The sequence below is a fragment of the Mastomys coucha genome, unplaced genomic scaffold (genome assembly GCF_008632895.1).
Source record: "Mastomys coucha isolate ucsf_1 unplaced genomic scaffold, UCSF_Mcou_1 pScaffold20, whole genome shotgun sequence".
Taxonomy (NCBI): domain Eukaryota; kingdom Metazoa; phylum Chordata; class Mammalia; order Rodentia; family Muridae; genus Mastomys; species Mastomys coucha.
This window is the reverse complement of record NW_022196903.1, coordinates 109194763-109206319: the sequence shown is the minus strand read 5'-3', so window position 1 is coordinate 109206319 and position 11557 is coordinate 109194763. Positions and strand designations below refer to the sequence as shown.

The following is an 11557-nucleotide window of genomic DNA, read 5'->3' as shown; positions in this document are numbered from 1 at the left end:
GCAAACAGGAGCCCAGAAACAGACAAGGGAGAGGACTAGAACGAGGAGAAAGAGGAAGGATAACAAACAAGCGAGAGGAAGACATTCCAGGTGGTGGCCGGGAACCAGGAAAGCGGCAGACAACTTGCGTCTGCCGGGAGTCTCGGCCCGCAGCGACCTCGGACGGCGGGGCGTGGCCCGGGGGCGTGGCTCGGGGCGAAAGGGCGTGGGCCAAGCGGCCGGGGCGGGGCGATGGGCTGGGGGCGTGGCCTCCACGGAGCCGCCCCCGGGCTGAGAGCCGCGCCAGAGTCGGGCCGGGGCGCCGGGGCCGGGGGCGGCAGGCGCGGGCAGGAAGCGCCTCGCGGTCCGGGCCCGCCCCCCGCCTCTCGCCGCCTCCGAGCTCCCGGCTCCCGGCCGCGCCGCACCCCATGCACTCGGCGCGCCGCGCAGCCCGCGCTCGCCTGGATGGCTCGTCGCGCCGCGGGCGGCGCACCCCCTAGCGCCCGGGCCGCCGCGGCCGTCCCCTTGCCTCCGCGCCCTCCCTCGCGGGGCCCTGGTCTGCTGCCGCTGCCTCTGCCTCTGCTGCTGCTGCTTGGGGCGGCGCGGGCCGGCGCCCTCGAGATCCAGCGCCGCTTCCCCTCGCCCACGCCCACCAACAACTTCGCCCTGGACGGCACGGCGGGCACCGTGTACTTGGCGGCGGTGAACCGCCTGTACCAGCTGTCGAGTGCCAACTTGAGCCTGGAGGCCGAGGCGACCGTGGGTCCCGTGCCGGACAGCCCGCTGTGTCACGCCCCGCAGCTCCCGCAGGCCTCGTGCGAGCACCCACGGCGCCTCACGGACAACTACAACAAAATCCTGCAGTTGGACCCGGGCCAGGGGCTGGTGGTCGCGTGCGGCTCCATCTACCAGGGGCTGTGCCAGCTGAGGCGCCGGGGCAACATCTCAGCCCTGGCCGTGAGCTTTCCGCCCGCCGCGCCAACCGCGGAACCGGTCACCGTGTTCCCCAGCATGCTCAACGTGGCCGCCAACCACCCCAACGCGTCCACCGTGGGGCTGGTGCTGCCGCCGGCCTCGGGCACGGGGGGCAGCCGTCTGCTCGTGGGCGCCACGTACACCGGCTACGGCAGCGCTTTCTTCCCGCGCAACCGTAGCCTGGAAGACCACCGCTTCGAGAACACGCCCGAGATCGCCATCCGCTCCCTGGACGCGCGTGGAGACCTGGCCAAGCTCTTCACCTTCGACCTCAACCCGTCGGACGACAACATCCTGAAGATCAAGCAGGGCGCCAAGGAGCAGCACAAGCTGGGCTTCGTGCGTGCCTTCTTGCACCCGGCGGTGCCGCCGCACAGCGCGCAGCCCTATGCGTACCTGGCGCTCAACAGCGAGGCGCGTGCGGGCGACAAGGACAGCCAGGCGCGCAGCCTGCTGGCGCGCATCTGCCTGCCCCGCGGCGCGGGTGGCGACGCCAAGAAGCTCACCGAGTCTTACATCCAACTGGGCTTGCAGTGCGCGGGCGGCGCGGGCCGCGGCGACCTCTACAGCCGTCTCGTGTCGGTCTTCCCCGCGCGCGAGCAGTTCTTCGCCGTCTTCGAGCGGCCCCAGGGCGCCCCAGGTGCCCGCAACGCCCCGGCCGCGCTCTGCGCCTTCCGCTTCGCCGACGTGCAGGCGGCCATTCGGGCAGCGCGCACCGCCTGCTTCGTGGAGCCAGCGCCGGACGTGGTGGCGGTGCTGGACAGCGTGGTGCAGGGCACCGGGCCGGCCTGCGAGAGCAAACGCAACATACAGGTAAGCCGTGGACCTGAGTGCGGGGCGTGTGCGGGGATGCCGTATCCACGCAGATGGCCCAGAGGAGTGGTTCCTGCCAGCGCTCCTGGCCCGGGGGAGGGTGGGAGGCGTGCTGGGTCACAGGTGCGCACACCTAAGTGGGGAGGTCTGGGTTGTCAAGGTACCCAGGTATTCCCGGAAGACTGCAACACCTACAAATCAGCTCTACAGGTGGGGGCCACAGGTGACTGCTGAGCTGAGAGAGAGCGTTGACACCAGAAGAGTGTTTAGGGACGGGCGGGTGCCCTTAGGACATACCTCTGCACCCTGGCAGATGTGTGATGGGTGTGGCACCTGGCCCTGAAGATAAAGGGAGGGTGGGATGGAAGGGCTGAGTATGTGACAGGGACACCCATCGGAGACCCCAAGAGTGTAGACGTGCAGGGATGTAGAGCCCCAGTGGGAGCCCGTGCCAGGGGACACTGGTATTTGGGAAGTGATTGGTTCCCTGGAGAGGCCATCTGGTTGGCAAACAGGTGTGTGCTCAAGGCCACTCAACAGATAGCAGATGAGCAGCTAGCTAGTGGTGTGGCAGACCTGTGATCAAGAAAGTTGTGGACGTTTTAACTTAAGACAGCCATTCTCAACATGTGGATTGTGTGTGAGCCCTTTGGAGTCAGACAGCCCTCTTACAAGGGTTGCATTATCCTGCATATCAGACATTTATATTGTGATTTATAACGGTAGCAAAATTACAGTTATGAAGTAGTAGCAGTGAAATAATTTTATGGTTGGGGTCTCAGCATTAGAAAGGTTGAGAACCACAGACTTAGTGTATCACGTGTCAAGGGTCTTCAACAGATGTGTTCTCACCCCTTTGTACATACAGACGAAGAAATGGGTGTAAGTTTTAAGGGATGCTCAGAGTCCAGACAGCTGGAAAGTAGCAGAGGTGGGGCTTGAACACAAGCTGTCTGACCCTAGTGCGTCCATGGCGCTGGGGCTTTGCTGCCTTACAGATGTGGAACGGGGCATCCAGGCAGCCCGGCAAGACATATGGAGCCACAGAAAATGGAATCTTTGGTGGAGAACTACAGGGCTGAGGGTGAAGTGGGGTCTCAGGGTGGCAGTGGCAAGAGAGCTTGCTTAGGGGATCCCTGAGTGAATTGGCCGTGGGTACAGCCCCCTTGAAGAATTTCACAACAGAACTCATTTTCTTTCCACCCCAAAATGACACTGAGTTTACAAAGGGCTAAGCCCAGCCTCCCGTGCCCACTGAGGCTCCCTGCCTTGTCTCTTTTCTCTGTAGTTCTCAGGGTAGCAAGACTCGATCCCGTGGGTGTGCCCAACACTGGGGCTTTGAGCAAGCCCAGATTCCTTTTCTTGGCAAAGACTCCCTCAGCCGCCTACCACCCTGCCAACTGACCCTTGCAAGAAAGGTCATAGCGGGTGAGAGGCCGACGGACTGTCACCCGGCAGGGTCAGGCCCTGTGCAGTTCTGCAGTGAGGGCAGCCTCTATTCTTCTCTATAGAGCCACAGCCTTGCCATGGCTGTGCCTGGCTGGATCTGAAGGCTGGGAGAGTAGGAAGAAGAGGGAAGCTCTGTGGGCAAGGGAGGCAGCCCTTTGTGGGCCCCTAGCTGATGAAGGGTTCTGCGGGATTCCTCAGACCGCTTCTCCCCTCCCCCTCCAGTTAGATGTGTCCTGATTCCCACGGTCCTTGGTGCCCCCCTGGGCCGGCACAGTGACTCACCCAGCTGAAGGCAGCTGGATTGTCATTCTCCCTATGGGGGCAGGGCCTCTACAGGGAACATAGCCCCAGGGCAGTGTAGTTGAAGGCCTGCCCCTCACCCCAAGGCCACATAGTCTCTTGCTATGCCCAGCTGCGGACACAGGCTTGGCCCCTGGCAGGAGGACCTGCAGTGGAATATGGTGCTGCCAAGCTGCTGCCAGCTCCACTGCACTGGCTTGAAGTCTCTCTCTCAGTGCCTGGTTGTGTGGCCTTGATGGGGCAACAGCAGAGTCTTCTGAAGCCATAGTTTGCTCCCCAAAGTTAGGTTAAGTCAGTCTTCCCACAGAGGCATTAGGACCATGAACAGTCTTCCCACAGAGGACCAAATTGAGCAAGTTAACCACAAAAGTCAAGTGCCTGGCGCACAGCAGTCATTGGGTTGTTGTGCTCTTCTTACCCCTGGGGATGTAGTTAGCTCTTAGCTGGGCTCTAGACTGTCCTGAAGAAGTGTCCTCATCATGCCTGCTCGGCAACTGTAAGACCCCCCCCACATCTGACCCGCAGCTCCATGTGGGTCCCCTGAACATTTATCAAACCCCCAGTGTGACGAGACCTCTGCTTTCTGGGGACCCTCATGTGACGGCTTGGTTTCTGACCTCCTGGACAAAATACAGAGAGACCTAAGGATGGACCAGGTCTCAGGTAGCACAGGTCAGTTTTAGGCTCATTGAGCGGTGGGGTTAAGGACATGTGCCACCAAGCTCAGTTTGTGTGGCCTTGAGTATTAAACCCAGGGTCTAGGTGAATGCTAGGCAAGTGTGGTACCAACTGAACTACATCCTGTCCCAAATGGAGTCCTCTTCCGAGCACCTAGGGTCATGTGGGCACTGGTACACACTCTCCACTGCCAAACACAGGAGTTGGCAGTTGTGTGATCTAGAAAGTTCACTGCGGATAGCAAGGAGGAGGGACCTAGAAGAAACAGCAGTCAAGATGCTCGGGGGTAAGACGCTTTCTGAAGTCTGCCCTTTGCTGGCCCTGCTCCCCGGTGCTGTTGCCACAGGGCAGCTGGCTGGACCTGTGCCTCTGCTGTGGCCAGCCAGGACCCTCAAGGCCTGACAGGTCCAGCACCGGGTGAGAGGGAGGGAGGGAGGGAGGGAGGGAGGTGGGATTTCCTTCCTTACACACACAGCAGTTGTATGCTGTTGATAGAGAAACTGAGGCAGGGAACGGCAAGGTAGAGCTGGCTGGATGTGACTCTTTTCTCTGAATCTTTTGCCTGTAAATGACCATGGTGTGTGTCCTTAAGTTGCAAGACAGCATAGCAAATGCCAGGTCTGCGTATTTTTTTCCCACGGTGTCTTTTTATAGTAATGGCAGGGGAAAAAAAAAAACCCAGGCAGTTTTTAAAGCAGGCGTACAGTGGGTGGCACACGGCTCGGGAAGGTATTTTCTACACCAATTTCAGGGCTGAGATGGCAGGTGGTAGCGGAGGGAGAGAGCTTCCAAGACGGGCTTTAGGTTTGGGAAAGGGTTTGAAGTTAGCACCCTGTGTCAAGGAGGCAAACAGAGACCCTTGTGGGATTTAGGAGAGGGCCTGGCTGGGATACCCTCTCTGGAAAGACAGGTGGGGCCACTCAGAGAATGTCTGGCTCCCATGTAGCCAGGGACAAAGTGGACAGAGCTCTGCCCTGTCCTGTCCATATGCTGTGTAACCCAGGGTCAGTCAGTTACCCTTTCTGTAACTTCCTCCTGCTTCCTCATTCTAATGGAAAGTCTGTGTCTCCTTTCAAAGATGTGGGTCAAAAAAAAAAATCCCATATGCTGCACCCAGGAAATGGCAGGTGCAGGTATAGGGGGAGAAAATACATCTGAGCACAGCATGCTGGTGTGTGGAGCAGACAGCAGGTGCTCAGAAGAGGGTGGGCTGGGCCCTTGCAGCTGATGAGCTCACACCAGGCTCCGGGATGAAGCAGAGAACTACAGTGAGAGTGTAGGCAGGTCCTATCCCCAGAGGAGCTCAGTGGGGGCTCCGCAGACTGAAAGCTAGCCAGGCCTGTGCCTGCTGTGCACCAACTTGGGAGGTTGGGCGGAGGAAGCTGAGGCCTCTCCGTTTGTTTGTTTATTTGTTTGTTTTGTGGGGTGTGTTGAGCAGACCCAGAACCTGCTGCCTGCTGCCTGCTGCCTGGGGAGGTGCTTGTCACTGTCTTGTTTTCCCTCCCCACACTCAGTCCTCACACCCGTGAGGTTTACGGTGGGGGAAACTGAGAGAAGCCCCCCCCCCCACAGGGCAAGGGACTTGCCCAGGGTCATACAGCTACTCCGAGGGTTCCAGGTCACCAGACTGCAGACTGATTTTGGACTCCTGTGACCGGCCTTCACTGAAGGATGGCTTGGTCAGCTGAGAGCTCTGGGCTCAGGGTCCTGGGTTCTGCCACGGCTGGAATGAAGTCATTGGGGAATTCCATGGTGGGGGCTGGGCACCACAGCTCCTGAGAGATAGATGGGTGGGGTGATGCCACTGAGCATGCGCAGAAGGGCTGGGGGCTCAAGCCTCCTGGGCACAGAGGAGGTCTGAGTGCACCCGGCTGTACTTTCCTCTGAAAATGCAGTGCCTTAGCCAGGTGGGAACCCAACACTTGGGAGGCAGAAACAGGAGGGTTGTAAGTTAGACGCCAGCCTGAACTGTGTAGGGAGCCCTTGTCCCAAGCCAAAACCAAAACTAAAAGTGGAGAGACAGGAATGTCCCTTCTCTAGAAAGGGGTGAGGGCCCTGGCTCCTGGGAGTGTGTCAAAGCGTTTGTCAGACTGTAGGAACCCCAGACTAGGCAGTGGGGTCCTAAGTCCCTTGTGTTGGGGACAGACTGGAGAGAGGACTCAGAGAAGTGTAGATGGATTTCATGGCTCAGGCAACAGTCACAGCAGAGACCGTCACTACTTGGCAGGCTGGGTAGCCTTGTTCATGAAGTCTAGGGGGGCTAGTGTGGGGCTCAAGATCTAGCGGCTGCTGCGGGATCTGAGGTAGGCCATGTCTTTGACAGAGTCCTCCATTCAGCCATCAAAACAGCAAATGTCCCTTTGTAATTAGCGAGGTTTCCTGAGAGTTTGTTCTGTGCCAGGCGTTTGCAAAACACCCTAAAACCCAACCCTACCTGCCTAAAGCAATAAGATGGCATTTATCTACATCTACATCGATACACACGCTTGTAGAAGCCACAGGCCAGTGTCGTGTGTCTGCCTCAATCACTCTGCCGGGGTCTCTCATTGAACCGGGGGTTATTTGCCTACACTGACTGACAGTGAGCTCCAAGTATTCTCCAGCCTCAGCCTCCCTGCCAGTGCTGAGATTATAGGTGCAAGCAGCCCTACCCAGCTTTTCATGTGGGTGCTGGGGATCTGAACTCAGAACCTTGCACTTGTGCATTGAGCACTTTTAAAAAAATGAATCCAGTGTAAAGGTGGGAAAATGGAGCCTAAGAATGGCCTAAGGTGGCAGTGAGTGCTCCCAGGAGGCCTACAGAATTGCCCCAGTCTAGCGTCAGAACCTTTTAGCCACTTCCAGATGTGGGGCTTCTACACTTCCCCTGGGCAGGCTGCCGTCTTTGGTGGCTTGTCTTGTCCTGCATCTTAATTCCCAGGGGCATCCCTTAGGGAAGGGACTAGGCTTGTTGCATGGCCCAAAGAGAGAAGGTATAGACCCTGCCCCAGTTTCCCAGAATCCCAGAAACTCAGGATCACACTGCCCTGTGCTGAGCATGCTCCAAGAATAGGAGGGCTCCCTGGAGGTGGTGGCTCTGGACAGCACCTGGAAGATGGCTAGACAAGGAAGGAAGAAATCATGTCAGGGACAAGGTGGTGGTGTGGTGGCTGACTTAAGCAGCAGGGCTGAAACTGAGAACATAGGGTCTTGTCTGTGGACCAAGTTCCTAGATACCATTCTGCTGGCCCTGAGGAGCCTGTGTGGCCTTAGAGGATGAGGGCACATGGCTCTTTTGGCTCTGCAAAAGTCCTAGCTGCTACCAGGTGCTGGCCAATTTCCCCTGTGTTGGCTGCACCAGGTGATTCCCAAGGCCTTTCCAACTCCTAACAGTGGTGTGAGCATTGCCATGGAAACCAGCTGTCCCTGAGTGGGGACAACCCCAAGAGTATCTCTGAGCGCCAGAACAGGAACCAAGCTACCCCAGAACATAGCTTCCTCTTGTCGAAGTCCATGTTGGGGCCACCCAGGTGGGCATCTGGTGGTCCCACTGAAGTGGCTTCCTCTGATGCTGACACGTGATGTCACCAGGCTCCCAGGCAGCCAGGCCCTTGCTCTCCCACTGCACTGTCATAAATCACATAAGAAGGAGGCTGGAGGAAGGAAGCCTGCGGCTCTCGTCCAAGGTCTGTGCAGCCCCAAAGGGCCGATCAGCAGCACTTTAGGCCCAATCAGTAAATAACAGAGCTGCGGGTAGTAACCTTGAGTGGAGGCCTCAGGCTGGAGCCATGCTGGGTGCTGGCTAGCTGCCTGAATGGGTCATCTTAGCCCTGTTTCATCCTATGCAGTGGGCCTCAGTTTCTCCACCTAGCTCTCAAGGGCTTGCTAGCTCCGAGTAGCTGTGATGGTGGTGGCAGCTGTTGGGAGCCACAGACTGCAGAACCAGCAGACCTGCCTGGAGCCTAGGAACCCCCACGTGTGTCAGTACCCCAGGGACAGGACAGGGACTACAGAAGGCCAGAGAGGAGGGAGGCTGCGCTGTAGAGGAGGTGTGAGACTCAGGCTGTTCTCAGCCCTCAAGGGACCGGTAGTGGCCAGCCCAGGAGACACAGCTGGTCCCTGCAGTGAGGAAGAAGCAGAAAGCCATCTAGCTGGAGGAGGCCTACTTACTGGAGCCAGCAAGGGGTGGGGGTGGGGGATAAAGGATGGGGGGTGGGGGGGGAGCAGGGCCTTGGGCCTGGGAGAAACATAGTATACCACACTGTGTTCCTGGGGGACAAGTTGGGGGGGGGGGTTGTGGGCCTGGCCAGGGAATGAGAAACAGCCTGGAGAAGGGGGGAGCTGGGTGTCTGGCTGGCTGTGGCCAGCTAGCCAAACATCCGCCATCTGAGTAAGCCCTGCGGGGTCCAGGCAGCAGCCACTCAGGCCACCAGACCGGACTGGACTATGGAGGATGCTAAGAAACCCATGCAGACACCTGACTACTGTTGGTACCCAGCAGTTGTCAGCTAGCAGGGCTTCTCCATTCTTGGACACCCTGACTCTGCTGATGTCCCCAAAGCCACCTGGGAATATTTACTGAGCAGCTGTGAGCTTAGTACCTCTAGTAGTCCTGTGGTGGCCGGTGGTGTTACTGTCCCAGTCTCACAGATGAGGAAGCCAGCCAGTGGCTGGGCTGTGGGTCTCAAGGAAGCCCTGCCGACCTCTGTGCTAGGTATCTCCCGCAGCAGCTCTTGGAGGTACCTGATGTCCTTGGGAGGAGCATGGGCTTCTGGACAGGAAGAGAGAACCTTCCAGAACTGAGTCTGTCATCTCCTCCCCTGGCTAGAGCTGAGACATAGTAGGTTTAAGGAATCTTTGTGCCTCAGTTTGCCCTCAAGTGAGGCATTGCTTATGTGGAGCCACCGTGTTCCAAAGGGCAGCATGTGCTGAAGCTGGGGGGTGGGGCAGCTGGAGTGGGGCAGCTGGGGGTGGGGCTTAAGGCTGGATTTCTTGGAGGTGAAGAAGTTCTGCTACTGATCACAGATCTGTGCAAGCTCCAGACAATTTCTTTTATTCCTCAGACAGATATTAACACCAAGGGCAGAGGGCCCCAACTGGCTGGGCTCTGCAGGAAGCTGCTGCCTGCTCAGGTTGCCAGTTCTCCTGGGCCTGCCATCCCCACGTCCTCAGGAGAACCCCGCTCCATCCAGCCTGGATCCCTGTTCTTATCCTTCTACAGAGATCAGGGCTTGAAAGCCTAGGAGGTGTGGCTCCACGTGGGCAGAGATGAGGGAGGAGTTGCCCAGAACAGGGATCTCAGACTAGTCCCCAGGTCAGGGTCACATTGAGCAAGCCCTTGATGGCTTATGTTTATACTGACTGGAGGCCGGCCGTTGGACTGCAGAGAGGTCATGGCCTACTCTGCAGCTGTGCGTGGTGTCTCTGTATGTTTTAATAAGCATCGTATTTGAACTTGTTTTAACTTACAGGACTATAAGTTATGAAGGCAGGAAGGGTAGTCTTCCCCTGTGTCCCTCTCCCCAAGTCCCCTTTGCTGGCATTCCACACTACCACACAGTATTGGGCCCCCTCTCACTCGCAGCTAAGCTGCAGGAGCTCCCCATGGGATGGGGTGTGGCTCTCACAGAGCCCCTGTCTACCAGACTCCACCCCAGAACAGCAGAGAAGAAACTCCCCCACTGGCTGCTGTCAGGGTGGGTGAGAGGGGAGTTCTGGACAGCCCCGTAGCCTTTGTCATCCCACAGTCATCTATGTGACACTCCTGAGCAAGTGTGAACCTTCCATTCTGGGCCTCAGACAGGAAGGGGTCCCTAGGCCAGGGCCAGCTGCATAGTAGGCACCTGGGATGGAACCTGGTGACCACGGTTGGTTGCCATGTCTCATCCTCCTCTGAGTGCCTGCTGCGGAGGTGTAGAGGGCTGGCAGGGTCTGTGGGCAGGATATGGCAGGCATACTGTAAGCCCTCCTGTAGCTGGCTTCCTGGGAGAGAAGAGCTGTATTCAGCTGCAATTACTGAAGGAGTGAAATCAATAGGGCAGCCCTTTAATGGAGAGTGGGCTGCACTGAGCTTGGCCCCAGGAGGCAGCTGGCTCAACAGGGAGGGGCTGTGTGCTCTCAAGGAAGAGCTGAAATCAGTGGCCATTACCTACCCCATTTCAGAGAGGGACAAACTGAGGCTCTTACTGGAAAGAGAGCTAGCTGCTAGATTTTTGTTTTAACCCAAACACTTGCCTGCCCTGCGCTACCCACACAATAGGCAGACCGTGAACCTCCCTTGCTTTTTCAGCATGCCTTGGCTGTATTGCCTTCCGTCGCTCTGCTTAGAAAGGAAACAGCTGAATAGAATCTTTACACCTTAGTCAAAATTAATTTCCCTTCTTTAGTAAGTATTCACCCATGAGCATTCCATATCATGTGTGTGATACGCTCAAATAAAGAGAAGTGCTGGCCGTTACAGTATTGGCACGCACACACACACACACACACACACACACACACACAGAGAGAGAGAGAGAGAGAGAGAGAGAGAGAGAAAGACAGAAAGAGAAAGAGAGAGAATGTGTATGTCCACACACACACATCGGATGGATGTATACATGGATGTAGAGGCCAGAGGACCTTGGGTATTGTCCTCACGGGCTTCTCAAAGTAGGCTAGGCTTGCTGGCCAGTGAGCTGCAAGGATCTGAATGCCACTGCCACCCCTACCTCCTGAGTTCTGGGTGTCCAAGCTTCTGACACCAAACTCATTGTTTTTTGTTTGTTTTAATCATGGCTTCTGGGGATTAATCTGAGGTCCTTATGCCTTCAGAGCAAGCATTTGTCCACCAGAGCCGCCATCTTGTCCCTGGACTTACCTTTTAAAGAGTCTCATATTGATTGACTAGAGCCTTGCAGGCTGGGTTACCCGGAAAGGAAGCGTAGTGGTGAGGGCCCAGACCCTGGCTGCAAAGGGCAGGACCAGAAGAGGGGCTGGGACATAGGAGGGATGTTTCAAGAACTGCAGAGAAACGGTGTGGGTGTGGTCGGCCTTAAGTGTGGGTCAAGGGCAGAATGGAGGTGGGGCCTGAGCATTCGGCAGGGTGAAATCCATCTGCACACAGAGAGGACAGCACAGCTGGGTCTTGGGAATAGTGGTGTGGTGTGCTGTGTCCCATCGAGCTAGGGATAGGTTGGGGTTGTGTGGGCCAAGTCCGTGAATGAGGTGCTAGGGGAGAAATCTCAGGCTGGGGGCCCAGTGCCCCTGATCACCAAGTTCCGCAAGGCCACCCTCAGGGCCTCTGTGGGTGTCCCAGCCCTGCTCCTGCTTGAGCCACTTGTAGTCTGAGGGTTCCCTCCACATAGATCATTCCAGCCCTTGTTGCTCACTTCTCCTTTAAAAA

The 11557-nt window shown here is 57.4% G+C and overlaps 1 protein-coding gene across 1 annotated transcript in view; it reads left to right on the top strand.

The window, feature by feature from the left end:
- The first annotated feature begins 249 nt into the window (after window positions 1-249).
- Plxnd1 (plexin D1) overlaps window positions 250-11557 on the top strand; it is a 40244-nt gene continuing 28936 nt past the window's right edge. Inside the window, exon 1 of the mRNA XM_031383043.1 lies at window positions 250-1767. Coding sequence (XP_031238903.1) covers window positions 445-1767 — 1323 coding nt within the window. The 5' untranslated portion in view covers window positions 250-444. The remainder of the gene's footprint in view (window positions 1768-11557) is intronic.